Genomic DNA, 27,578 nt, shown 5'->3' on the forward strand with positions numbered 1-27,578 from the left:
CAAATCGAAGGAAAGAAACTGCCGGCTTTCAAAATCCACCTCCCTCCGCCATCATCCGCCGCCGTGCGGGGAGCAGGTGGTGTCGGAGGTGCGAGCGGCGAGAAGCGCTTGGGCAAAGCTGACGGACGTCTACCGGTGGAGCTGAGCATCGGGAGCCCTGGATCGGAGGCGGCGACCCCGACCTGACCTGACCTGACCCGGACCCTAAATCCGTCCGCGCCCGCCGGACGCACGCGCGCACTCCGGTCGCCCCACGCGGCGGCGCAGCCTGTGTACGGTAGGGTCGGGATCCCTTTCCTTTCCTTGTCACCTGCCTGGGGATACAGGCGGGGGTGGCGCGGCCCTGGAGCCGGGCGAGGAAGGTGTGGCGCTTTCTGCATGCCCCCCCTCCGCTTTCATCCCCTGTGCCCTCGATCGCCGAGCGCCGAGCGGGTGGGAGTTTGGGAAGCCGGGAGGGGCGCTGTCCCTTTTCCCAAGCGGCGAGGCTGAGGCTTAAGAGAGGGCATCAGGCCCACCCGGCTCGCCCAGCCGGCAGCGGCGTCCCCTGTTCGCGTCGGTGTCAATCCGAGGGCGGTGAACGTCCGCCTGGGATCCCGGATGGGGCTCCGGTGCGGCCCCGCCTGTCATTCGCGGCCCGAACTCGCTTGTCGCTCTCCCGCCGCCGCCTGCCAAGAGGCCCACACCCGCCGAGGACCTGGGCTGGTGCAGCCGCATCCCCGGGGACCCGTATGAGTCACTGCCGACGTTGGGCAGGAGCGGTGGATGTGCACGGAGGCAAATGTGCCAGGCTCCTGCTCGGGAGGGAGAGGAGATGTTTGTGTTTACTTCGCCGCTGGCCCTTTGTAGACCTTGGACCCGTCAGTTCATCTCTCTGTGGTCCAGTTGCCTAGACTTTATAGTGAATGGTGTGTGTGTTGCCTAGTCTTTATAGTGGATAGGATGCGGGGTGTGTGTGTGTGTGTGTGTGTACGTACTGGACTTCTCTTCCAGCTGAGAAGTTCTGTGTTCCTATTTCATCTGGATGCCTCACCACCGTTTTTCTAGCCTTAAATTGTCCCAAACTAGAATTACAAGGAGTGGGGTGGTGGTGGTGTCAGGCTGTTTTATGCTCAGTTTCATCCCCTCCTTCATTCTTGAAGCAGCTTTGAGATTCCCTGCCTCACACAGCAGATAGAGTGATCCTGTCAGAATATAACGTCACATCACAGTCCCTCTTCTGCTAGAAACCCTCCAGTGGCTCCCTTTGTCATTCAGAGTAAAAGCTTCAGTTCTTAAAATGGCCTTTGTGACTGGGGCCTCTTGTTAATTCTCTTTATCTCTTACCTCTTTTCTCCTTCTCTCTCTGTGTTCCAGCCCCACTGGCCTCCTCGCACTTCCTCTGACCACCCCCCCTTCCCCCACAAGAGCCTTTGCAAGACTGTTCTTCCCCCAGATATCTGTGTGGGTCAGTCCCCAGTATCCTTGATTTCTTTCTTGATAATACCTTCTCTAAGACTCTTGAGAGTTCCCTTGTATTGCAAGGAGATCAAACCAGTCAATCCTAAAGGAAATCAGTCCTGAATATTCATTGGGAGGGCTGAAGCTGAAGCCCCAGTACTTTGGCCACCTGATGTGAAGAACTGACCCCTTGGAAAAGACCCCGATGCTGGGAAATATTGAAGGCAGGAGAAGGGGACGACAGAGGACAAGATGGTTGGATGGCATCACCGACTCAATGGACATGAGTTTGAGCAAGCTGCAGGAGATGGTAAAGGACAGGGAACCCTGGTGTGCTGCAGTCCATGGGGTTGCAAACAGTTGGACACGACTAAGCAACTGAACAACAACCACTACTCTATTTTAGATTAAATCCACTCACCCCTCCCAAGAAAAAAGGAAAACAGCAAAGCTTCTTACCCCTTTTCCTGTTTATTTTTTTTCTTATCACTGTCTGAGACACTAAATAACCTTATTCTTCCTGATCACCTATTCCTCTTTGGGGAAATGGCACCCCACTCTAGTACTCTTGCCTGGAAAATCCCATGGGTGGAGGAGCCTGGTAGGCTGCAGTCCATGGGGTCATGAAGAGTCAGACACGACTGAGCGACTTCACTTTCACTTTTCACTTTCCTGCATTGGAGAAGGAAATGGCAACCCACTCCAGTGTTCTTGCCTGGAGAATCCCAGGGACGGGGGAGCCTGGTGGGCTGCTGTCTATGGAGTCGCACAGAGTCGAACACGACTGAAGCGACTTAGCAGCAGCAGCAGCAGCAGTGGTCCTTTCTGCCAATCTGCTGAACTATAAGCTAGAAGCTCCTTTTTTTCAGCAACTCTGTCCTCAGTCTATTGTGATGGTGGCTGTGGTGATGTAGAGACCTCTGGTCGCCTAGGAACCCCTGAGGTCTGGCTGCCATGGGCTGCCCAGTCTCCTGGCCAAGGTTGAAACGAGCTGTGCAGTGGCTGTGCCCTGTGCCCCACCCCCAGAGTCATGCCAGCGAGGGCAGTGGGGCATTCTTTGGGATGGATAACCTGGATCCCATAGCCATCCGTGTCCTGTTTGAGGAATGGGACCCTCAAACAGAGAGCACCCAACATGATCAGGCAGGTGTGTGCTCTGGGGAGACTCTTCATAGCCGTCAGACTAGGACTCGACTGCCATTCCTTGGGGACCCAGTGGTCAACTTACATGGCTCTGCTTGGTACCCCACCTGGGGCAGTTGGGCAGAGGAGGGCTTGTAGTTAGACGGTAACTCTGCAGAGGTTGAAACCTTTGCCTTTTTAGAACTCTTCCTTGCTCAGTGTTTTTATTTCTCCCAGTGGTTTAGCGCTTGGGATTTCCTTATCCTGGGAGGTGGGCTCAGGCAGCTGAAATGGTCCTACCCGGCCCTCCCCAACCTGGAGATGCCCAGAGATCCTCTCTTAATGCACTTTGACCTCCTCAGTCTGCAGATTTCCAGAGGAGCCCACCAACGCAGCCACCATGGCCTCTGAAGATATTGCCAAGCTAGCAGAGACGCTCGCCAAGACCCAGGTGGCCGGGGGACAGCTGAGTTTCAAGGGCAAGAGCCTCAAACTCAACACTGCAGACGATGGTGAGTACCCGTGTGGACTGGCCCCAGAGGGACAGGGGGCAAGCAAGAGAGCGCCTCCTCGTCCCGCTTGTCAGGCCCGGTTAGCTTCATGATCACACTTGTCCTAGCCCAGCGAGGCTTAGAGGTGTTTTGTCCATGAGCACATTGTGGGCACCCCTGCCGGCGGCTTCAGGCCGGCAGGTGGGAAGCGCCTCTCTGGGGGAATGGTTGGCGGTGAGGGGCCACAGTGACCTGCAGTCCCAGGATCCAGGCCTGATTTCTTACTTCAGATCCACCCCCACATTCACCGCACGATCCAGAGTTGGTCTGGGAATAGTCGTTGCCTTCCCGAGAGCGGGAAGGTTCTGAGCACTGCACCCCTGAGGGCAGTGAGGCTGCATGAAAAGGACAGTCCAGGGGTTTCCCTGGAGGTCCAGTGGTTAAGACTCTGCACTTCCACTGCAGGGACCATAGGTTCAATCCCTGGTCAGGGAACTAAGATCCCACATGCTGTGCAGCGCAGGCCAAAAAAAAAAAGAGACTTGGGGCCCTCTTGGGAGTCTAGTCCACATAGTGAATGCCCCTGGGGAGGGATGGATGTGCCTGTCTGTGAACAGGCATCAGGACTGGACAGAACTAGAAGCAGAATGCAGACCCTGTCTTTGCTTCTGTGGCCAGAGTATGGCTGGCACGGATCCACCCCGAATCCCAGGCATCTGGAAATGAAGGTGCCCACATCGGGGCCTCTTGAGGTTCTGGCCCAACCAGAGAAACTGGTCTGGACTTGCCTGGTTGTCCTGGTGTACAGGCAGACTGGCTCCCATCCTCCAGGTCAGAGACCGCTTGAGTCCTTGCACATTCCTAACGTCTCTGTAGGGCCTTAACCTTTAGAGTTCCTTCCTGTGCTTTGTCACTTTTGATCCTTGCATCGTCCCTGGGAAAGGGAGGTAAACATGTTGCCATTTGATAAATAAGGAGTAAAGGACTCGGGAGTCTTCAGTAACTTACTCAAGGTGGTGTAGCCCTGAATAGCAGAGCCAGGATTCCATCAGAGGTCCAGCTGAGTCCCTGGTCTGGTGCGTCTCAGTGTACATTCAGCCCAGCTCAGTAAACGTGAATTTGCTATTAAATGCTGGTCGTTAACACTGAGTCAGGTAGTCTTCAGTGCTGTACAAAGAGTGTCTCCGTTTATCCCCCCCGAAAAGGTCTGGAGGTAGGTTTCACCCCATTTTGCAAATTGGGAAGTTGAGGCCTAGGGAGGTGATAGGACTTTCCTAAGGCCCAGCTCTAAGCAGTGGAGCTGGGAAGAAAATTCAGGTTTGTCTGCTCCTAAAATCGATGCACGTAACCACTTCATTGGCTCAGGCTGGACATGCCACCTCCCGCTTTGGCGTTCACCAGAGATGGGCAGCTTAGAGCCCGAGCCTCTTAGGAGCTCCTGACCTGGAGTAGGAATGAGATCCTCAGACAGCCAACAGGAGAGAGATGAAACACAGTCTCAGAGACATGGAAGAGCTCTGGGAAGTAAGGTTGGGGAAGGGACCACTTGTTTTCCACTTAGGGAGGCTGGGAGCCTGGTGGGCTGCAGTCCCTGGGGTCACAGAGAGTCGGATGTGGCTGGGCGACTTCAGTTTCACTTTTATGCATTGGAGAAGGAAATGGCAACCCACTCCAGTGTTCTTGCCTGGAGAATCCCAGGGACAGCGGAGCCTGGTGGGCTGCTGTCTGTGGGGTCGCACGGAGTCGGACATGACTGAGGCGACTTAGTAGTAGGAGGAGGAGGAGGAGGGCTCCAAAAGTTCCCGAGGATGAGCAGATATTTGAAGGAGAGTGGGCACCGCAGGCAGGAGAACCATGTGATTTGGCCCAGGAGCTGGGACACTACAGGCTGGGCTTGAGAGAAAAGAAGTCAGACTCCCAGAAGGAGCCCTGGGCAGAGGCCCTTGAGTGCTGTATCAAGGGGCCTGGTGGCCTGATCGTGAGCCCAGAAAGGGCCTCTGTGTTGGCTGGGAGTGAGCAGGTGAGGTCCAGGGAAGGCCATGAGGCCGTTGATTAGAACTAGGCCCAAAAAATTGGAAAACAAAACAAAGAACTAGGTCCTTTTCTCTGCTCACTGAGTCATGTAAGGACCAAAGTAAGGCCTTGCTGCCTTAGGTAGCAGAGCCTCTGGGACTTGTTTCTTTGTGAGGCAGTCGAGGCTGAAAAGAGAAACCCCTTCCACCCAGCCTGGTGACGGTTGGTGGTTAGTCAGGGCCAGCTGGGGCCCATCCCTGGCCTGTTTTTAAGTTCTGCGTAAAGTAACTCTGGATTGCCAATCAAGCGAGAGGCGACCCGGCTGTGACCCCCACCCTCTCCCGTCCCTGCTCTTTCCATTTGGGTGCTCTTCCTTGCACGCTCACTCTGACTCCCTGGCTAAGCTCGTGGCAAGCACAGGACTTTCCGGTCTCTGTACCTGTGTCAAATACACGGCTTCCCCTGGGGCCCTGGCATCTCGCCTCGTTTCTAAGGACGGTGTAAACATTCCTGTGAGCAGCCGTCTTCCCTCCTGGTGAGCTGGCCGTTCCCTGGATGTTAGGGGGACGCCCTGTTGGAGCAGGTCTTCCAAAGGGCTGAGAGGCCACGCCAGCCCTGCCCCTAAGTGCCAGCTGCAGAAGCGGCCTGGACACCTGGCGCTGTGGAGTTGCAGCTCCAAAGGGGGAGAGGGGTTTGGGGGTTTCTCTGCCGGGGCCCCCCTGTGTGAAGTCTGTGGTTGTGCACAGAAGCAAGGCTTTGGGGAGCAGCACATACGTTCATTTTGGGAAAACCTGTCTGAAGCTCAGCGTTGCCATTTCCCCTGAACTCCTGGGCAGAGTGGCTTCATTCTCTGAAGCCTCAGCGTACCTTCCTAGGAAATGGGAGGCTCGTGCCTGTCCAGTCTTTCTTGTCATAAAATGCATGCTGGTCACTACTCTAGCTGTGTGACCTTCGCAGGCACTTCCTTACCTCAGGTCACTTAACAAGACCAGACCTGTCCGTAACAACCTTAGGAAACGTGGTGGCAGTGAGCAGAGGCGAAGTGAGACGAAGAAAGGCCCTTTCTTCACAAACGGATGACCCATCGAGGAAGCCGGTATTAATGAAGTCTCTGTGTGATGATCAAGTAATCGTTCAGGGACCTCCCTGGCGGTCCAGTGGATAAGACTCCACACAGTCCATCCCAGCTAAGATCCAGCATATTGCACAACAGGGCCGAAAGAAAAATGGACCTGTTGGAGGTAGCATGGTTTCTGAGGAGGTGCTACTGTTGGCGGAGGTGGGGAAGAGGAGGGAGACCCCCAGCTCTCCCGCAGCTCTGACAGCTTCTCAGGGAGCCCCTTAGAGGCTGCAGGTCACGAGCTTTCTCTTTTAAAACTGTTTGCTTGGCTGCACTGGGTCTTCGTTGTAGCTGTAGCCTGTGGGGTCTAGTTCCCCAAACAGGGATTGAACCCAGGCCCCCTGCATTGGGAGTTTCTTAACCACTGGACCACCAGGGAAGTCCTAGCATATCACAGACTTTCTGACAACCCTTCTGTGGTTGTCGTAGCCTAGAAGGTTGTGTTCCCCTCTTCTCTCTCATTCCTCTCCGTCTCTTCCCCACCATGTTACCCCAATCCATCCTGTGCCAGCCAGACTAGATTTGTCTTTCATGTAACCTGCATGGTTTTTTTCAGATTGTAAAATTAATACACTGTAGCATACAGAAGCATTGAAAGAAGGGGGAAAAATAATCTTCATTATAACACAGCCCAGGGATGTAACTGCTGTTAATTTTGATGCTTTTTTTTTTTTCAAGTTTTGTGTTTTTTCCCCAAAACACATAGTTGAGTTCCTCTTTTTTTTTTTTTCCTAAGTAATTGGGATCATAATTACAGATACTTAAAAAGCTGCTTTCTAACCAGACATATTGAGAGTACATTGAACAGATGCTGGGAAAACACAGATTGAGCCAGAATCCCACCACCTGGAGATAACTGCTTTAACGTCTGGTTTCTAAAACTTGGGTGTGTGTGTGTGTGTGTGTGTGTGTGTAAGAATTCATACAACGTTTTCACTTATCACTGTAAGATGATTATTTTCCAAGTCAGGTAAACAGCTCTGTTGCCATTCGTAGTGACGTCAGTGTGACTACTTATATCATGCGCCCCAGTGTGTTACCCTGCCCTCTGTTGATTGGCATTTAGAGTGTATGGGATTTTTCATCACAATAAAGCAGCACGCTAATGCGCACACCAGCCCGAGTCACCTCGCCCTGGATGCGTGTGTGTGCCTTCCCCTGCCCTGCCGGTGTTCGCCCCTTCTTGGCATGTTCCACCCACACCACCCACAAGGTGCCCCGTGCACCATCTTCACCCACATCAGCCAGTTCCTCTTTTCCCTTGGTTCCCAAGCCTTGCATACATTACTTGTTTTAACACTCATTACAGAGGAATTGTAACTCAGATGGTAAAGAATCTGCGTACAATGCAGGAGACCCAGGTTCCATCCCTGTGTCAGGAAGATCCTCTGGAGAAGGGAATGGCTACCCACTCCAGTATTCTTGCCTGGAGAATCCCATGGACAGAGGAGCCTGGTGGGCCACAGTCCATGGGGTCTCAAAGAGTCGGACACGACTGAGTGACTAACTACTAACGACTACGGAGGAATTGTCCACATAGCTACGTCCCCTACTATACCGTGAGCCTGTCTGAGTCCCCTTGGTGAGCCTGAGCCTGGCACCCAGGAGGTGCACCGTAGCCCTCGTGAGGGACGAGGTAGTTGCTGGGCCTCAGCTCCTGCATCTGTGGCCCATGAAGTCTAAGAATGTGATTTTTTTGGTCCCCGGGCAGCCAAAGACGTGATTAAGGAGATTGAAGACTTTGACGGCTTAGAGGCCCTGCGCCTGGAGGGCAACACGGTGGGCGTGGAGGCAGCCAGGGTCATTGCCAAGGCCTTGGAGAAGAAGTCGGAGCTGAAGGTGAGGTCGGGGGCAAGCAGGCCCAGCCTGGTTGGGGACAGGCCTCCGCTCACACACCACCCCCCCTGCAGGTGCCTGTGTCCAGTCCCTCCTGGGCCCTGGGGGTGGTCACCTCGGACAGCCCCCTTGCTCCAGGCTTCCTGGAGCACAGCGCCAGATAGGGCCCCTCTGCCCGTGTGATGTGTCTGCTCAAGCCCAGCGGTCACAGACCCGGAGAAGGTGTCAGGAGGATAAGAGGTTTACCGGGTCACATGAGAAAGGGAAAGAGGAAGGAGCAGAGCTGGAGAGAGCCTGCAGCTCGTGTCGCAGATCTGGGAGCCATTCTGACAGGTGCTCAGCCCAGCCTGGGCAAAGACTCCTGAGCAAAGGCTGCCCCTCGGAGGAGGCGCGTTTGGGGCAGAAATGGCCACACCTCAGCTCAGGTGCTGGTGGTTGGAAGGAAGGCTGCTCAGTGGGGGCCTTCTAGCTGCCCTTCTCACAGCCTAATGGCTGGTCCTTTCTTGAAGGTTAGACGCAAATGGTGCCTTTCCTCAGCCAACCCAGAGATTCTTCCGTTTTGGTGTTTCTCAGCGAGAGTTCCTCTGAATGCTGGTCCTTCATGCTCTGTGAGAGAAGTGCCGTCATAAAGCTGTGTCTCCATCTTGTGAGTCGAGGGAACTGAGGCCTCAGGGCGGCTGAGTCAGCCTCCTCAGATCCTGCTGCTGGTCAGAGCCTGAGCTGTGCTCACATTTCCAAGCCCAGCACGCGTTCGTGGCCCTCAGGGCTTTCTCAAAGGGAAGGCAGATGAGGCCAGGGCCGCGAGAGGAAGTGGAGGGCCCCGAGCTGGTCAATGGTGTGGCCCCGGATGTTCGTGTTCTCAGGAGGATCACGGTCAGGTTAACAGACAGCCAAGGCGGGGCTGCTTCTGCTCTCCTGCCCAGGGCCTGTCCTTTGCCTGCGCATGAGCTGGGACATTTTTCTGTGAAGGAACTCTGCTCTCCCGGGTGATCCCTGAAGGCAGGAACAGAGGAGACATGCCTGCAGCTGAGCGTAGGGATCCAAGGGCCTGGGTCGGAGCCCCAGTGCTGCCACCTCATTGGCTGCGCTGCCTGGCCTTACATGGTGTCTGGGCTCCTTGATGCAGAGTTTTTCCTCCCTGGCTGGTTGCCATGGTGACCACAGGCAGGCTGGAGTGAGAGCGCTTGAGCTGTGGGAGTAGGGCCTGTTTCGCATCCCCCTGTGCAGGCCCAGAGCCTTGAGTCGCCTCACCGCAGAGTCTCAAGCTTGCCTCTCTGCAGGAAGGAGCTGGGGGTGTTGGAGCAGCGGCCGGGGCAGAGGTGCCCGTGACACCGGTGCCCTTCTGGGCACAGCGCTGAGGCAAGATAAGATGGTAGTTCCACTCCTGTAGCACCTCACACGTTAGGTCTTGCCAGGTGAGCGAAGTGTGACCCAGGCTCGGAGCCCAGACAGCACCCCAGCCTCTCAACTGCTGTGCTGCCCACACGGATATGAGCGAGGCCTAAAGCCTCTTTCAGAGATAAGATGCTGGGGGTCAGAGTCAGGGAGTGGCAGGCCTGGGTCAGCTGAGCCAGGAATAGAAGGCAGCCTCGTGCCCTGGAGCCCCACGCTGACCTCAGCCCATCAGAGCTAGGTTGGGGAAGCTTCCGGATGAGAACACTGTCTGTAGGGAGGCGCTTAGGCTGGAGCTGCCGGTTCTGACCCCACACACCTGCATACAGGTGTATCTCCCCAAGCCAACTTGTGTAGAATGTCTGCAGGGGTGTTGGTGATTTGCTTTATTGGAGGATGTGAGAGTTTTGCCAACACCAGCTTCTCTAGTACTTAATGTCGGGTCTAGTTCATACGTGTTGAGGCCTGGGTTTCAGGGAAGAGTTGCTTCTCCTGTGGCCATTTTTCCGAGGGTTGGCCAGGAAAGGCCAGAGCTGCCAGAGGTGATATTTCAAGTGGACGCAGACCTAGCGTTAGAGGTAGGGCTGTGTGCTGGGAGCCTCAACTCTGCTCCCCAGCATGGTATGTGACCCAGCCACATGGCCACTGCTTTTGTGATATTTAACTGGTATGGCCTTTAAATCAGCTCACTTGGAAGTATTTAAAAGCAAACGCGATCTCTTCTCTAACTGGAAAAATCACATTCCTTACTATAAAGGAAATCAGAGTGTTATTAAATTCTAGTTAGAGGTCGCTGTCGTCTAAAGGGTCTGAACCTGAAGCCTTCTCTCCCTTTATTAAAAAGGCAGATGAGCTGGGAAGTGGGGGCGTGGGTGAGAGTCACCAACCCCAAACCAAACCTGTCTTCTGGAGGTGGTAAGGAGGGTTGAAAAGAGAGTAACTTCTTCACTGCTGGGTTCTATATTGTCTCGTTTCCTTTCCTCCACTCTCCAAGATCATGTCCCGTGTTGCTATGGCCCACACCATGGGGGAAAATTGGACTGGAAAGGAGCTCTGGGCCAGGAGTCTGGTGTCCTGGTCCTGGTCCTTCCGCTGCCTTGCCGGGGGGCCTGGGGCCAGTCCCCTCCTTCCCTCTCAGCCTGATTATTTTTTTCTCTGAGAACCAGAGGGTTGGACAGATGGAGGGTGTTCCTGACACTGCTGCTGACACCCACGGTCCTTTCCTCTGGCGCCTCCAGGTCCTGTCAGCATCCATCACAGCTGGTCCCAGGCCCATGGGGGTGAGGGGCTGTCTGAAGGCCATCTCCAAGGGTTTCGGCTAACTCTCTTCTTCCTTCCAAAGCGATGCCACTGGAGTGACATGTTCACGGGGAGGCTGCGGTCGGAGATCCCTCCCGCCCTGGTGAGTGAAGGCAACCTCTGCTTGCGCCCTGGGCCGCAGGGACCCCTTTAGCACCTCCCAGGACTTTCCCTCACAGCCTCCTCTTTGTGGAAGCTGAGAGTGCCCTGGGGGTCGCCGAGATTCTGCCATGGCAGCCAGGCAAGCACAGTCGCTGTCTGTCTCCTGACAAGCAGGTGGCAGAACACGCGGTGATGGGGAGCCAGAAGTGAGGACTCAGGGTCCCTGGGAGACTGGGCGGCCCAGTGACAGGAAGTGCAGCAGAGACCTGAGCTCAGAGATTTCGCCCACAAGCAGCGTGGGTCTCCTCCCCAGATGATTATCCCCTCATCCCATGCCCTCCTTCTCTGCGTCCTAAGGTCCCTCTCGACTTGACTCTGCACACAGGCTGCCCAGTCTTCCTCCGGCCCCTCCCTTTCTCCAATATCACTCTTTCTGCTTTGGTTCTCATCATGGGTGGCTTCTCTCTGCCTGTTTTCCCTTTCCCCATTCCTGGGCTCAGCTTGGCTTGGGTGGAGCTCCCAGCCTGTGTGCATGTGTGGGAGGCACTGGAGGGTCACAGGACCCAGTGTGGCTTGCCTGGGGCTCAAGGGGAGGGGACGGGGCTGCAGCCTCCCAGCGAGGCCTCCCAGCGAGGCCCTCGGGCAAGGTTCCGGTCCATCTGGTCTGTGTTGTGCTGGTGCTATCTTCTCAGGCCTCCGATCAGCCAGCACCGGCCCTCCTGAGATGCCGGCACTAGCCCCATCTCTAAAGCACCTCTGTCCAATAGACAGTTAAGGGTCATCCAGGATGGGACAGCTGTCCCCATGGGGACGCTGGAGGGCGGGCTCCCTGGGTGGGAGGTTCATGGAGCTCTGGCAGAGTTGCTCAAGCTGGATACAAGTCTCCAAGGGTGGACAGGAACCAGGGGCAGCTAGGATTCAGAGCACAGGTTAAGTGAATTGATGTGAGTGTGTACAAAAGGCTTTTGAGTTAGAAAAGTTGAAGGAGACTGACTGACGAGATCCTGGCTGGGCGCCTCTGCGCTGTTGTCTTACCTACATTTTAGCCTTTAATCTTCTGCAGAAGTTCTGCAGAAGGCGTGATCTCCATACTAAACTTAACGGTGAGAGCACGTCTCAGAAACAGGAATACGAATTTGGGGTCAGGAAATGGCGTGAAGTGCAGGGATGGTGGAGTGGTGTAGAGGGAGGGCTTGAGCCTCTGACCACTTAAGGGCTGAGATTTGTTGCAGCCCTATCACTGGGGCTGGGCTTTCTTCAGCGGGCTGGGGAGCCAGAGAATGGCCCTTCGTTGTCAATCTGGGGTTGCAGGCCGTGGAAACTGCCTCAGTTGCCCTGTCCATCACCGGATCAAGGGCAGTGTCTTCCCTACGCCTCCCACCTTGAAACCCTGCCCCCTCCATGCCCAGCCCTGGCAGAGCCGCCTTGCCCCACCCACTTGTCCTGGGAAACTTCGGTGTCCCAGCCTCGCAGGTTCCCGGGAGAGCTTAGCACCTTCTGGCTACATCTGGTCCTGGGCTGAGGCGGGAAATGGGGCACCCACACTGGGTGCTCAGTCACCGCTGGAAACCCTGGGGCATCGGTGGTTCTTCCTCCCCTCCCCGGCCAGTGAACCCATCTCTGCAGGTCCCCCCTCTCTCTGTGAGAACCCTGCCGAGACTCAGTTTCCTCTCCACCACCTCTCATCACACTGGCCCCCGCAGCCTCTTCTGTTGCCTGGATCCCTGTCTCACACCCCAGGTGGGACTCAGCCTCCAGCCTCCCTCTGCCTGTCCGTCTGCCCTCCCCAAGTCTGGGGCTGTGTCTTCTGTACCCCTCACGCGCCTCCAGGCCCACTGCGCTCAGGCCCAAGTTCACAGTTCTTGGCCTGGCGCCTGCCTGAGTTGACCCCCGCCTCTCCTGGAGGCTTGTCCCCAGACACACAGCTTGCTGCTTTGTGCTGTGTCCCTCTGCTTGTGGGTTTACTTCTGGCTGGAACCTCCTCGTATTCCATGATTGGCTGCTGCTCATCCAGACTGAGCTCAGATGTGGCCTCCTGCAGGACGCTTTCCCGGATGACCGTACTAAGCCCCAGGCTACAGCTGAATTAAGAGTCCTCTGCAGGGTTTTCAGTCCAATGTAACATGGTCAGCTCTGTACTGAAACGGTCTGTGTCTCTGCCGCGTCCCCACCTGCCAGATGCCCCCTGAGGGCAGGAAGGACCTGGCACAGAAGTAGCACCTGGTCCCTGTCTGTGAAACTGACACAAGCTCCTCTGTGCCCAGATCTCTCTCGGGGAGGGACTCATCTCGGCCGGGGCCCAGCTGGTGGAGCTGGACCTGAGTGACAACGCCTTCGGGCCTGACGGCGTGCGAGGCTTCGAGGCCCTGCTCAAGAGCTCCGCCTGCTTCACGCTGCACGAACTCAAGCTCAACAACTGTGGCATGGGCATCGGTGGTGGCAAGGTGGGTGTGGCCACTCCCTCCCCCACATCCCTGTGTCTTCCGTCTTCCTCCCTGCCCAGTCCCCTGGTACATCTGCATCCGCCTGGAGTATGTGCCCTTGGCCACCCACCGTCTGGGATGGTTCACCTCTTGTTTTTCTCTTCAAAGGACAAAGGCCTCAAAGGCAGCAGCCTACGGCCAGTGGGGACAGGAGATGGATCTGTGAGGGTGGAGTTGCCAAGCAACCATCCTCAGTTCTGTGTTGCCTTGGCAACCCACAGGCAGTATTGCAGACGTGCTCCAACCTGCTGGCTCTGCAGAGCACAGGGTTTGGGCATCACCAGACCCGCTGTGCCCTCAGAACAGCTGCCAGAGCCACGTGAGGGCTGGCGTGTGCAGTGGCGGAGGGAGCCCAGAGCAAGGGGCCACTGGGGAGGCCTGGGCACAGCTCACCTTTGTCCCTGGTCAGACCCTTGCCCAGGGTGCCTCCCTTGTCCTGCCAGCAACCAGGCTGGCCAGGGCAGAAGGGCTAGGGAGGCCAGCCTTGATTATTCTCTTCTTGGCCCATTCTGGCTGCTTCTGGCCTAGCTTCTAGAAAGGCCAAGCGCCAGTCTGCATTCCCATTCTCTTTCCCTCACCGTCTGACCAAAACGAGCAGGGGGCCAGGACATAGGAACTGACAGCAAACAGGGACGTCTTCTCTTTGAAGACGTGTCACCTTAATTCTCCTGCCTTACTGAGAGGTGGGCGACACTGTCCCTGCCTTTTCAGATAATGGCACTTGAGCTTAGAGCTCTTGGGTTGAGCGCCTCAGATTACGTAGCTAGTGTGGGCCGGATGTGGGATTTGAACCAGCATCCCCGTGGCCGCTCAGCAGCAGGAGGCACCTGTGTGTGCTCGAGGCGGCCCAGGCTGAGGAGCCACAGTGGCCTGCCCTGCACATGGCCTGCGCCTCCTGCCCCATGGGAGGGCGGGCAGCTCACGCTGGGCCGTCTCAGCCCACAGGCCTCCGGTCTAGGGGCAGCAAGCTGTGTGTTAAGACAACAGTGTTTGCCTCAGCGCAGGACACTAGTCCAGCCCCACCCGGAGTAGAGCTGCCTCTGCAGATCCCTCAGGCTGGCCTGCAGCAGAAGTCGGTGGGCTCTGCCCTGAACACACGCCCGACCCCCGCTGGCGGTGTCCCGGGTCCTGTATGTGCCCCGGAGTAGAGCTGTGTGCAGCCACACTGAGCCGGCTCCCTCGTTGCAGAGCAAGGCTGATATCTTCTGTCTCCCGGGCTGGTTTTGAGGTTGAACGAGGTGTGAAAGCACCTTGGCCGGAGCGCTCAGGGCCTAGCAGGTATGTGTAAGCGTCTGCTGCTGCGCTGCCCAGGACCCGTTTACATCCTCTATACTGCCGTCTCTCCACTCAACCCACCAGCCGACTGGTGTTTGTGACCTCTTGCTCTGTTGGTGTTACTAGATAGAGGCCGCCTCCTGGCACCACCCCAGGGTCAGGGCAAACCAGGTTTTAGGTTTTTACCCCCAGCAGCTGAGCCCCCGCTGTATGGCTGGTTGGAGCCTGGGCAGGTGTCAGATGAGTCATGGTCGGGGGAGCCCTGCCCTCCTTGGCCGGCTCCCCTGAGGCCTTGTGGAGCGTGGAGGAGATGCCAGAAGGTTCGGGTTCTGTCCAGGGTGTGCCGCTTGCATGGTGTCTGCAGGAAAATTTCTGTCGCTTTCTGAGCCCAAGTTTCTTCAGCCAGAGTGTGGGAGTCGCGATGGTGCCCACCTAACAGAGGGTCCTGACGCTAAAGTGGGCTGACCATGAAGCCCCTTGCCCACGTCACTCGGTGTTGTTATCTCCCTCTCCCCGTCCCTACCATGGGGCTAAGCCCCACAGGCTGACGGGACAGATGGACACAGAGGTGGATGTCACAGCCCGTGTTCCTGCAAAGTGCAGGGCCCAGCTGAGGTGCTTGCTGCTGAGCAGTTCCTCGTCCCGTATCCACCCGGGCCGTGGCTGGTGCGGCACGCTGAAGACCAGGGCCTCCTGCCTCCCCCAGATCCTGGCAGCAGCTCTGACCGAGTGTCATCGGAAGTCCAGTGCCCAAGGCAAGCCACTGGCACTGAAGGTCTTCGTGGCGGGCAGAAACCGTCTGGAGAATGACGGAGCCACCGCCTTGGCAGAAGCTTTCGGGGTGAGTGGTTTCTGCCCTCCCTGCCTTGGGGCAGGCTGAGCATGGCCGGCCGACGCAAGAACGTGGCCAGGAGGCCTCGGGGGGCTCGCCTCCCCCTCCGAGGCTGCTGGCTCATCTCCTCGGGACAGGATCCCGTCGCTCGAGTCTGAGAGGTGGCATGGCTGCCTTCTGGGGTGAGCCGCCAGTCTATTTGTGACCTGCCAGGCCGGGGAACGAGCGGCAGCGCCGGAGCAGCGTGAGTGCTGACCCCGGCCTGTGGGGCCACAGTCTGTGGCTCCAGTGAGAAGGGCGCTGGGATGCAGCCCATGAAACTTGCCCATGAGCCAGGGAGGAGGGCGGGAGCAGCAGCTGGAGGGGGTGCTCTCAGGTGTCCTTCAGGGCAGGGCGTCTAAGTCAGGTCCGTGGACTTCCCAGGTGGCTCAGTGGTAAAGAGTCTGCCTACTAATGCAGGAGACACAGGAGACTGGGTTCGATCCCTGGGTCAGGAAGATCCCCTCGAGTAGGAAATGGCAACCCGCGCCAATATTCTTGCTTGGAAAATCCCACGGACGGAGGAGCCTGGTGGGCTACGATCCATGGCGTTGCATAGAGTTGGACATGACCGAGCATGCACGCTGTGGGATCCCACTGATCTGTGAATAGAGTTCAGGAAGGCTTTGAATGTGGTCAGGGGGATATTGCATGATTGTTTCACTACCAGAAATAATAAAATGCAGCATTTACCTTCCATGGTGAATGTGGACAGTAAACTTCAGCTTTAGAAATTCTTGTGGCTTTGTTACCAGGAGAAATCACAGGTATTTTCATGTCAAATAATAGCCATTGTGGATAGACAGAAGTATTTGTTTCTCATACATTAAGGTTAATGGTACTCCAAGGTCTTATTATGCATTGGCTTAAGAGGTATATGTATGAGTACAGCAAACATTTAGGCAGTTTTCTAAACATTTTGATACTTGTCTTCTAGTTGAATTGATTTGTTATTCTGTATAATTTAGCTTAAAATTTAAAAACATCCAGAGGGGGAGCCCTGGGGCTTTACCAGGTTGCCCGATTGTCCGTGGCACAGAAAATATTAAGAGCCCTGACTTGGAATGTGCCTCAGTTGGGCTGCCTGTGTCCATTTGTGAATCCCCACGCTGTGCTGGGCGCCCAGAGACGACAAGGTGCCTGGGTACAGAGTTAGGCCAGGCCTGTCCTCAGTCCCTCCAGGGTGGTGATGGAGACTGGGACGTGGGCCTCTCCTTGAGATCTTGGGGGCTGTTAGGATGCAGACAGGAAGGTGGGTTTGACACTTTAGAGGGATGAACACCATGAGAGGGGAAGGATGAGGCGCTCTGGGGGCAGAGAGGAAGAGTGCTGGGTTGTGCTGGGCGGGGGGTTGGGGTAGGGCAATCCAGGAAGTCTTCCTGTGGGAGGAGGCATCCAAAATGAGAGCTATTGAACACATGAGGAGTCAGCCTGTCAAGAAAATGCCAGAAAAAGGAGGAGACAGAGTGTTCCAGGCAGAGAAAAGGAGGTGAGGGAAGGCTGGAGTGAGGGGGTTTGCTAGGTTCAGGAAGCCTCCTCATCCCAAGAAAAGGATGCAGAACATGGGCTGCCACTCATACTGTGTAAATAAGGCAGCAGCACCCTCATAAAGAAAGGCCAAGCGGCGCTGCATTATACAGAGCAGGGCCTGGGCTGACTGCAGGCCAAAGCCCAGGGTCCCTGCAGTGCAGAGGTGCCAGGCAGAGACACCAGTGCTCAGAGCTGTGTGGCCCTGGGCAAGTTACTTAGCCCCTCTGATCTCAGTCATCTGTCTGGTGACGGTCCTAATCCCAGGTAGGTCTCCCTCGTGAGACGAGAGGATCAGGTGTGGTTGTGCCCTGAAGCGTGCTTTGCCATCTGTTCATGGACAAGCCCCTCCCACACCTGGTTGGTGGTACTGCCCTCCTGCCCGCAGGGTGTCCCCTGGCCCCGCCCCCGGCCTCGGGGCCCACTGCTCTCACTCCTGCCCCCCACAGATCATCGGGACTCTGGAGGAGGTCCACATGCCCCAGAATGGGATCAATCACCCCGGCGTCACTGCCCTGGCCCAAGCCTTCGCCATCAACCCCCTGCTGCGGGTCATCAACCTGAACGACAACACGTTCACCGAGAAGGGCGCCGTGGCCATGGCCAAGGTGAGAGGGGCGCGGCAGGGCCGGAGTGGGCCACGGGAACCAGGGCTGGTGGTTGTCTTTGCTGTGGACCCGTCGGCAGGTAGCTGCTCTCCCCCCGGCCCACCCACGTGGTGTGTATCCCGTGGCTTCAGCCACGTGCACGTGTCCCAAACGGGGCATCTGTCACCAGGGGGCCTGGGCCCTGGGGGCAGCTCTGCGTGTCCGCGCTGCCCCATCCTGAGCGGCCTCCATGCAGCCGCAGCTGTCGGTGCTGGTTTTGTTCTCAGAGGCCATGTAGAGGCTGCTCCAGCCTGTTGGCCTCATCGATTCTTTCCTCAGCTGTTTATTGAGCCCCCGTCTAGTGCCCAGCGCTGCACCAAGTGCAGGCCACACAGAGCTGAGTCCGGGACTCTGCCTTCAAGGAGCCCCGAGGACAAGGAGGGGAGGAAGGAGCCAGTCCGCTGCGAGCACAGTAGATGCTGGGTGTCGGGGCTGCTGGGTGGGAGACGCCGCTGCTCCCATTAACCTCAGAGGCCTGCACAACCCTACAGGAGTCTGGCAGGCCTGCTGTGGGGTCTTAGAGACTTGAGCAAGCGTTGGGGAGCACACAGGGAGTTCCAGCCAGACACAGGGCAGGCTTCCTGAAAGAGGCCACCTTGTGGCCAAGTTCTCCAGGACAAGTGAACTTTGTGTGGACAGGAAGGGCAGGAGGGGTGTTTCGGGAACAGGGGTCAGCAGCCCGTGGGCAGGCCAGAGACGGGAGTGACCCTTACTCCATTGGTCCTGGTGTGACCAGGCCGGGGGTCAAGGTGTGTCTGAGGGCTGGGGGATGGAGGGGGCCTTGCTGACTCCTTGGGACCTCCCATGAGTAATAGGGAGCCCTGGAAGGGGCTTAGCCAGAGGCTGGGAGGCCTCCCGGGGGCAACAGGAAGAGCTGATGAGGCGACTGGACCGGGTGCAGGGGGGTGTGATGCTGGCTCAAGGAGGGCCTCACCCTGGTCCCCCACCTCCTCCTGCAGACGCTGAAGACCTTGCGGCAGGTGGAGGTGATCAACTTCGGGGACTGCCTGGTGCGCTCCAAGGGCGCCGTCGCCATCGCAGACGCCATCCACGGGGGCCTGCCGAAGCTGAAGGTGCTGGCCGACCCCCTACGTTCTCCCTCCGGGGTCCAGGCTCCCCCGCGCTCAGGGTGACAGCCATGCGGGGAGCAGGGTTCGGGCCTGTCAGGGCAGGTGGGCCTGGGTTCACACCTCCTTCTCCCCGAGTGGCTCTGCAAGTCTCTTCACCCCTCCGAGCTAGGGTTTCTGACTTTTCAAAGAGAAGAGTGACTCGGGTCGTTGCAGTTTAGTGGGAGTTGTCGGGTGAATAGCATTCCTTTTGTCGTGGCAGTGTGTCTACGCCGGACAGAGTCTGCCTCAAACCCTCACCTGGGGAAGTGGAGGCTCCTGACCCCTTGGTCTCCTGGTCACCCCGTGTCTCCTGGTCCCCCTGTCTTCTGGCTCCTGTGTCTGCCTGCCTCTACCCCTTCCCGTTATCTTTTAGGAGCTGAATTTGTCATTTGGTGAGATCAAGAGAGAGGCTGCTCTGTCCGTCGCTGAGGCCGTGGCAGACAAGACGGAACTGGAGAAACTGGACCTCAATGGTAGGAGGCGGGTGGCCTCGGCCCCGGCCTGCCCAGTGGGCCCCACCCCGTGCTGACTTCCGGCCCCTCCCCGCGAGCAGGCAACATGCTGGGAGAAGAAGGCTGTGAGCAGCTGCAGGAAGTGCTGGAAGGCTTCAACATGGCCACGGTGCTGGCGTCCCTCAGGTGGGGGGTCTGGGGCCCCGGATTCTTCGTTCCTCCCTTTATTCATTCAGAAAACATGGGTGGAGTCCCTGTGGTGTGCCGGGCACCGTGCTGGGCATTAGGGGATTGACAGCGCGACAGTTAAGGTTTCTGACTCCTGAGACCTTGTTGCCGTGGGCGAGGGATCAAGGAATAAGACAAGGATAATCAAGTGATGGAGTGTAAATATCACAGGGACATAGAGGGGGCTGAGAGCAGTCACCCTATAGAGCAGGAGGGTCAGGGAGGCCTCCCAAGGGACGCGCTTTGATCTGAGGTGACGCTACGCGGGGCAGCAGTGATGTGGGGTGCAGTGGCCATGGGATGGGCCCAGGCTGTTCCTGAGACCAGTCTTGGAGGTCGACTGGAGAAGACAGAGGTTGATGCAGGAGCAAGGGTCTTCCGGCTTTGAGGGGCGGGGGGCTGCCTCCTCCGTCTGGACGGGAGCTGGCTCAGCCATCAGCACCCATCTCTGCCTGCCTCTCTGACCTCTAGATGGGCATCATTTCTGTGTCAGGCCCTCCATCGTGTCCCATCAGGGCCAGGCCCCGTGGTGCTGCAGGACCTAGGCCAGGAAGGGCTCGAGGGGCCCCCCAGTCCGGGGGAAGTGGGACAGGCTTCATCAGAGGCAGGGCGGCCCCCTCGCTCCCCCTTGACCATAGTTTCCCGTGGTCAGCAAGACATGGGTGGCCCCGTCCTGGGCGTCTCAGCCTGGGCAATGTTCCCACCCGGCCCTGGGCCCCAGCTATGACAGAATTCTTCCTTTCCTCCTTCTCCCCCATGGGACTGCGGGTTCTTTGGGACAGGGACAAGATGCAGCTCAGGCGTCCCTGTGGGACGGGCCTCCAGGCGACTCCCAGGTCCCCAGTCCGGGACAGCTGCTCCTCGGCCCTCCCTGCCCGGCTCCTGCCTGGCTGGGGGTCTGTGGGTTCTCGGGGCCAACGTGGGCCACCAGGCAGGGAGGGGTCTGCTTCAGCCAGACCTCCCTCTGCAGTGATGACGAGGGTGAGGACGACGAGGACGAGGATGAGGACGAGGAGGAGGAGGAGGAGGAGGAAGGAGAAGAGGAGGAGGAGGAGGAGGAAGAGGAGGAGGAGGAAGAGGAGCCACAGCAGGAAGAGCAGGGCGAGGAGTCGAGCACGCCTTCAAGGAAGGGCCAGGGCCCGAACAGTGGGGTGAGTCCTGCAGGTCAGAGCCCCGCCCCGGGTCCTGGGGTTCTGAGACCGCTCCCCCGGGAGGATGAGGGTGGGGGTGTCTTGGTCACAGGACTGCAGACTCGTTCTGCCTGTGCGCTTCCATGTGGAAAAGAGGGAATCACCCCAGTGCAGCTGCATGTGTCTTACTTAACCCCAGGACAGACGTGTCTGTTCATTTATAAGTTATCCACACGTACGATGCTGCTGTGTCACGTGCAGTAGACTGCTGAACAGCATGGGTGTGCCCTGCATGAGCCCACTTCTGTGTGGATGTCTGCAGTAACTGAACTGCAGCACGGCTCCGTGATCTGTGGTTGGTTGAATCTGTGGGTGTAGAACCTCAGACACAGAGGCAACTGTAAAGTCATACCTGGGTTTTCAGTTGTGCGGGAGGCATGTACGTGTTTCTAAAAGAGTAGGGTAAAAAACAGGCAAAAATGGAAATTCATTTTCCTCCCCATCTTGGTGACCCCTAGGGATGGTCCCCATTCTGGAGACAGTGGCCGGGTCGTGACCCAGCTTGGATATTTGGTGTTTCTTTCCCGGCCGGGAGGCATGTCTGTTCCCTCAGGTTCCCAAGTAAAGCTGGGGGACTTCGGGTTGGGCACAGAGGGCCACGCTATGTTGAATGTGGCTAATGGTCTAGTGTGATGGCCGGGCGCCTCTGGTGCCCACCGGCAATGGTCATCCCGGCTAAGACACTGGCTCCTGGCGGGGCCCCTTGAGCCTTGGAGTCATTTCTGCAGTATCCCATGTCATCCCAAGGATCCCCTTGGCCGCGCCAGGCTCTTGGAGTCTGAAGGAAGTGCTTGCCCACACCCCAGAGGCTCCTACGCGAAGAGCTGCCAGAGGCAGCCTCTGCAGGCCCCTCACCCTTGGGGAATTTGGGGAAATTCTGGACTCTGAGCCTTGAGTGGCCCGAGTGAGGGGCGTCCTTCTGGGCGAGGAGTCTGGACATGGACCTCTCCAGAGCCACCTGTGCCGCCTGTCCCCCAGGAAACAGCTCCTGTCCTGCCCTCCCCGCCTCCCGCAGACGTCTCCACCTTCCTGGCCTTCCCCTCCCCGGAGAAGCTGCTGCGCCTCGGGCCCAAGAGTTCCGTGCTGATAGCCCAGCAGGTAACAGTACCCCTGACGCCAGTCCCGCTCAGGCCTCGGCTGCTGGAGCTGCCGGAGCAGAGGTTCCGGCACAGCTCGGGGTTGCGCGGGGGCGGGGCTGCCAAGCGTCATATCTAATGCACACTCGTGTAATGATTGTGACAAGCGCTGGCACAGGTCTGCGCACACTGTGGAGACAACTTGGGCCGCAAGGAAGGGTAGGCCTGGGGCATCTCAGTGATAACTGGGGTTTGGGAATTTTCGCAGGACTGTCACGGGAGCACACGGTTAGGCTTCCCTCTGCACGTCCTGCAGGACCGGCTTCTAGGACGGCTCTCCTGCCCCCGTGAAGGTCCCAGGCCCCCGAGCAGGCCCCAGGCTGCTCACTTGTGACTCGTTCTTGCCGAGGTGATTACTGAGCACCCTGAGCTCAACAGTGCCCAGTGCCTGTCTGCCCCCACTGCTCTGAGCACTTGGACATGATTTTACTTAACCTTCTTGGCACCTTGGAATGTAGGCCCTTCTACTGTCATTTGACAGATGAGAAAGCTGAGGCTGCATGTTTGTTTTTACACAAATGGAAAGTGTGTGGCAGCCGTGGTGAGCGAGTCTCTTGATGCCGTGGTTGCGGCCACATTTGCTCGCTCGGTGTCTCTGTCACATTTTGGTATTTCTCACAGTGTTTCATACCTTCCACCGACAAAAGATCACGACTTTCTGAAGGCTCAGATAACAGCATGTTCTAGTAAGAACGTGTTTTTGAGTCAATGTACGTGTTTTTTTAGACACGATGCTACTGCACACTTCATAGACGAACACACAGGGTGACCCAAAGTTCACGTGGCAGGCTTTACTGTGGTATCTGCCTTATTGCTGTGGTCTGGAGCCAAGCCCACAGTGTCTGCGAGGTGCGTCTAGAAGAAATAAAAGGGGCCACTCACAGAGTTGGCTTGATATTTTGGCTTTTTATTTCCCTCTTATGTTGTTCTCTGATCTTTTTTTTCCTGTAATCTGATTTCCCCCATGGTGAACGAGATCATATGATGCAGACCTTCGTGCGGCCCTTCCACTGCACAGCGTTCATTGTTTCCTGCGTCAGTGCAGCTCTCATCAGCCCTTTATGTCAGTGAGCAGAGGTAGCACTTAGACCGTCCACGGTTTCTGTGGATTCCCAGTATTTCCGCTTTTCTTCTGTTGTCGGTTAAGCTGAGGCAGGTTTCCTTCATGTGAACGTCGTTTGCATGCTGGCTTATTTCATCGCGTTAGACTGCAAGAGGGGGTCCCTGGAGACAGTGGTTTTTAGCATGTACACTCTCTGTGGGTGCTGCACACCTGTGGCGGCTGGGCCCCTGCCGGCTCTGGGGGGACAGCGTGTCCCTGCCCAGCAAAGGCCCGTGTCCTGCCAAGGCCTCCTCTAGCCACAGGCAGGTGCCCACGTCTGCCAAGGCCCCTGGTGACCAGCCGTCGTCTCCTGTGTCCTCAGACTGACACGTCTGACCCGGAGAAGGTGGTCTCCGCCTTCCTGAAGGTGTCCTCCGTGTTCAAGGATGAAGCCTCGGTGCGGACGGCTGTGCAGGACGCTGTAGGTGCGTGCGGGGGGCGGCCCGGACAGCTCCGGCCTCTTCGCTGCCCCGGGCTCGGCTCAGAGCGCTGCCCTCCCATCTGTTCTTCGTCGGGTTCTCGCCGTAGCTCGGGCCGGGTGCTCGCCTCTCTGTTTTTTGCAGATGGGGAGCCTGAGGCCCTTCCCAAAGCCATACAGTTCTATACGGTGAGAACTCGGGCCAGGTGGTGCCCTCTGCAGGAAGGTCAGACCTCTCTGAGGAGGGGTGATGAGAGCTGAACCCTGTCCCCGCCTCCAAGCCGCTGCACACACTGTCCCCTCCACCCGCAGGTCCCCAGGCCTTCCCCAGGCTTCCGAGGGCCTCTGGTCCTGTTGGGACCCACTCTCGCCGCCCCGTCCTCTCAGTTCCTCTCCTCACAGCACCTTTCATCTTCCACCTTGCCAGTGTTTGAGCCACCAGGTTGGGCCAGGCAGGGAGGGGAGGACAGGCTGGAAGCGATTGGAGAAGTGGGTGACGCTTGGTGGGCTGGTGAAGGGGAGGCTGGGAGGGGCGGGAAGGGCCAGGCGGGGGTTTCTGTGTCTGCTCCCTGAGGGCCCAGCCCCGCCCCTCCTGGGGCATTTGTGGGGACAAGTTGCCTGAATTCTGTTTACCAGAACAGCCTCACACAGGAGCAGGGGCTCGTGGGGTCCCTGCATGGCCTTGGCCACACTTCCTCTCGTTCCCCCATCCATTCCCCAACCCCCCACCTCCAGAGACCAGCTGAAACCGCCTCAGGGTGACCTGCCTCACCTCATCTCTGCCCACGCCCATTCCACCTGAGGCCAGGCCAGGCCCAGGCGTCCCTGTAGGGGCGGGAGGGGGGTTGAGCCCTTCCCCTGGTGCTGGCTGGTCCCGCTGTCTGGCTGCCGTGGCCGCGTCCACCCCACGTCCACCTCCTGATGAGACAGGAGACAGGGCCAGCCTGTGTGCCCGGGGGCCACATGACCTGAGTCCTCTCAACTGCTTCTGCCTTGCAGATGCTTTGATGAAGAAGGCCTTCAGCTCGTCCGCCTTCAACTCCAACGCCTTCCTCACCCGGCTGCTCATCCACATGGGGCTGCTCAAGGTGCGCCAGAAGGAGCGTGGCCCAGGCGGGGGGGTACACCCCAACATCCGGCACCTCGAGTCCTGCTGGGGCCGCTCGCCCACTGGCCTGGGTCTGCTTAAGCAGGCTTTGCCTTCGTGATGGGATGTGGGATTCAGCTTGACCTCGGCCGTGGGGCTCTCTCAGCAGGGGCTAGGTCAGGGGAGACCTGGCGTCTCCCGGGTGACCTTGGTGCTCACCCAGCCTTCTGCTGTGCGTCTGTCTCGCAGAGTGAAGACAAGATCAAGGCCGTCGCCAACCTGTACGGCCCCCTGATGGCGCTGACCCACGTGGTGCAGCAGGACTACTTCCCCAAGGCCCTTGCCCCGCTGCTGCTAGCGTTCATGACCAAGTGAGTGTCCCCTCGCTGGCCCACGCGGCCAGTGTCTGTGTCCCCGGCCTGGCCACGTGGGCCTCCCCGGCTCTCAGCATCTGTGTTTGAATCTCACCAGGCCTGGCCAGCTAAGGACACGGCTCGGGCACAGTATCTTCCCTGAGAGTGGGGACACAGTAGTGGCCCCGTCTTGCAGACAAGGCAGTGAACACCGGGTCAGAGGGGGTCTGCCCACGTCTTGCTGCCAACCCGGGCTCTGTGCCCGGCAGCATCCCAGGAGCAGTTCTGTGTCTGTTCCCTCAGCAGCCAAGGGGGCCTTGTCCTGGAGGGTACTGGGCCTGGTAGGGTGCTGGCCACAGTCGAGGAACAAGGAGCCTCCTGACCTCAAGGCCCAGCAGGGGTGGGGTGGGGTGGGAGGCCCGTCCCTGCCCTCACTGAGGGCCCCGTGTGGCCCCCAGCCGAGCCCCTGCCTTCCCCAGGCCTCAGTCTCCCCTTCTGCCAAACTGAGGGGTGGGTGAGGCTGTCTCCGAGGCTCTGACCACCATACTTCTGGTGAAGCCAGGACCTTGGGGGAACATGGGAGGGTCCAAGGAGAAAGGAGGGGCCCCCGCCTTGGGGGACACGTGACATCGGTGGGCCCCCGGGCATCAGTCAGGGCGCTTAGAGCTTGTGAGGGAGTATGTGGGGGTGGCCTGCATAGAGGGGGGTGAGGACCACCCACTGGCCACGAGGACCCAGCTGGCCTCTGCCACTTGGCATCTCAGGTGCCTCCTTGGTCTGGCCTGACTCCCTCGCTGTGTCTGCCTGCCCCTGCCACCACACACCACTCCTCCACCCCCCTGCCCCACCCCAGGCCTCCCCTTGCGCTGCAGCTGCTCCTCTGCCGAAGCCCAGGGCAAGTCCAAGCCCTGGGCATGGTCTCATGAGGACTGCAGCCCGGCCTCCCCCGCCAGCCCGAGGTGCGCGCTTCCCCGCACCTGTTCCCGCTGCAGGAGCCGTTGCAGGCTGTCCAGAGTGTCCCCAGCTGCCATTCCCGGCTGCCCCTGTCCTTCCAGCCCTTGTTTGGGACTGTTGCCTCTGTTCTCCTGTCGTCCCTGTTTGGCCCTTGGGCTGGGCATGGACCCCGAACCCCTAGAAGACACCCTCGCCCGCTGGCCAGTGACAGACTGCCTCCTCCCGGCTTATGCCGGCCCTCCAGTGCAGGCCTCAACGTATCCACATCAGAAGAGGGGGGCTCGGGCCTGACAGGTGACTGTGGGGGTCACGTGTGCTCCCTTCCCTCAGCTCCAGCCCAGGGCTCTGGGGTCCAGGCCCAGCCTGCACCAGGCAAGGCGTCCGTGGCTTTCGGTCCTGGCTACTCCCCAGGTTCCCTGTCCCCCTGAGCACCTTGCCAGTTTCTTTCTCAGCAGTGGAACTAACGATCTCACTGGTTACCTGTGGCTCTCAGGGGCCCAGCTGGGACTCCCATGGTCCAGTCGCTCACAGGGACCAGTGGCTGAGGAAGGCTCCCTGGCCCTGTGCCTGCTGGAGAAGCCCGGGAGAGCCTGTCTAGCGGAGCGGAGGCCAGGTTCCCAGCCCAGTGCCAGCTCGGGGCCGTGTGGCCTCAGGTGCCTCCCCAACCCCAACCTGCAAAGGCAGGAGCTGATGTCCCCCTTGCAGAGTCGTCGTGAAAATTAGAAAACCCGAGTGTGGTGTGTATTCTGGGTAGCGTCACAGCTGGGAAGCTGGCACCGCACAGCCAGAGCTTCCTGGGTCCAGAGGGGCCCGCCCGCTGACCCTTTTCTCCCCGCAGGCCCAACGGCGCCCTGGAATCCTGCTCCTTTGCCCGCCACAATCTACTGCAGACGCTGTACAAGGTCTAGATGCCAAGCTGGCCTCTGCCTGTCCCTCGCCTGGACCATGACTTGGGAAGGGACTCAGCTGAAGGACTCTGGCCGGCGGCAGGGACGGGCTTTGTCTCGCGTGTCGTGTCTCCCGAGTGTGTGTGTTGGTGTGGCGTACGTGCAGGCGTGTGCTTCTGGTCGGGGTTTGAGTTTTTCATGTCTCCTTGCCGGACTTGCCATGGTCCCGCTGGAGCAGAGCTGACAGCCCCCAGGCGCCAGGGCTGCAGGCTGCTGTGCCATTAAAGCTGCCGCTGTCTGAGGACGCTCTGCTCTCTGTGCAGGCGCCAGGCCCTGGCGGCCGTCCCCCCGCCTGCCTTCCTTGCCCCCGGTGCGGGCGGCACCAGGCCTGGGGCACTGCTGGCCGGGTGTGTCCTGTCCTGCCTGGGGCTGCTTGCTCAGGGCTGCTCTGCTTCCTGTCGCCAGGGCTGGCTCCTCTGGCCACCCGTGCCCCTACCATCCACCCCGCTCTGTGCGGCCGCTCAGCCTGAGGGGCCAGGACCGCTCTGGTTGGGGCCACAGGGTGGGGGTGGCAGAGGGCAAGACTGGGTGTGGGTGTCCGCCCACACCGCGTGGGCAGGAAGGGAAGCGGGGGGCAGACGCAAGGGTCTGGGAGCTGCACTTGCCTGGACAGCTCTGACTCCGCACCCCGTGTGGGCCACTAAGGTGTCTGGGCGCGGCCTGGGAGCCCCGGCGGAGAGGTGGGGGGTCTGGGCAGGCCCACAGCTGTTCTCCAGCGGCGCGGGCAGGGACAGGGCCTGCTGGGGCCTGCGGATCTGGGGCCAGGGCGAGGTGGGGGCTGGGCTGGGCTGGAGGGGCCCTGCGACACTCCGTGCTTTCCCCATGTGCTCTGTGTATGTCTGGGCTGTGCCCGGGGCTTCACAAATAAAGTGTGGCAGCAGTGAACACTGAGAAACATTTCCCCTAAAGCGGGCTGTTCTCAGGCCTTGGTTCCTGGGGTCCTGCCTCACGGGGCCACGGTGATGCGCCCCCCAACCCCTGCTACAT

At 58.6% G+C, this 27,578-nt stretch overlaps 1 protein-coding gene across 2 annotated transcripts; it reads left to right on the plus strand.

The window, feature by feature from the left end:
• On the plus strand, positions 1 to 27,476 carry RANGAP1 (Ran GTPase activating protein 1). 2 transcript variants are annotated; one of them, XM_006068891.4, is made up of 16 exons: positions 5 to 277; positions 2,922 to 3,071; positions 7,895 to 8,022; positions 10,754 to 10,813; positions 13,077 to 13,256; positions 15,277 to 15,411; positions 17,418 to 17,576; positions 18,575 to 18,688; positions 19,098 to 19,197; positions 19,278 to 19,362; positions 20,375 to 20,555; positions 21,573 to 21,692; positions 23,155 to 23,257; positions 24,250 to 24,338; positions 24,587 to 24,708; positions 26,483 to 27,476. In XM_006068891.4, exons 2-16 carry the CDS (start codon positions 2,960 to 2,962, stop codon positions 26,550 to 26,552), a joined length of 1,758 nt encoding a protein of 585 aa, XP_006068953.3. In that variant the 5' UTR covers positions 5 to 277; positions 2,922 to 2,959; the 3' UTR covers positions 26,553 to 27,476. The 2 variants fall into 2 exon arrangements, with proteins under 2 accessions (XP_044796756.2, XP_006068953.3); XM_044940821.2 differs by lacking the exons at positions 23,155 to 23,257; positions 24,250 to 24,338; positions 24,587 to 24,708; positions 26,483 to 27,476 and adding an exon at positions 21,939 to 22,613 and having other exon boundaries at positions 1 to 277.
• The last annotated feature ends 102 nt before the right edge of the window (positions 27,477 to 27,578 follow it).

Source organism: Bubalus bubalis, chromosome 4 (genome assembly GCF_019923935.1).
Source record: "Bubalus bubalis isolate 160015118507 breed Murrah chromosome 4, NDDB_SH_1, whole genome shotgun sequence".
NCBI lineage: Eukaryota > Metazoa > Chordata > Mammalia > Artiodactyla > Bovidae > Bubalus > Bubalus bubalis.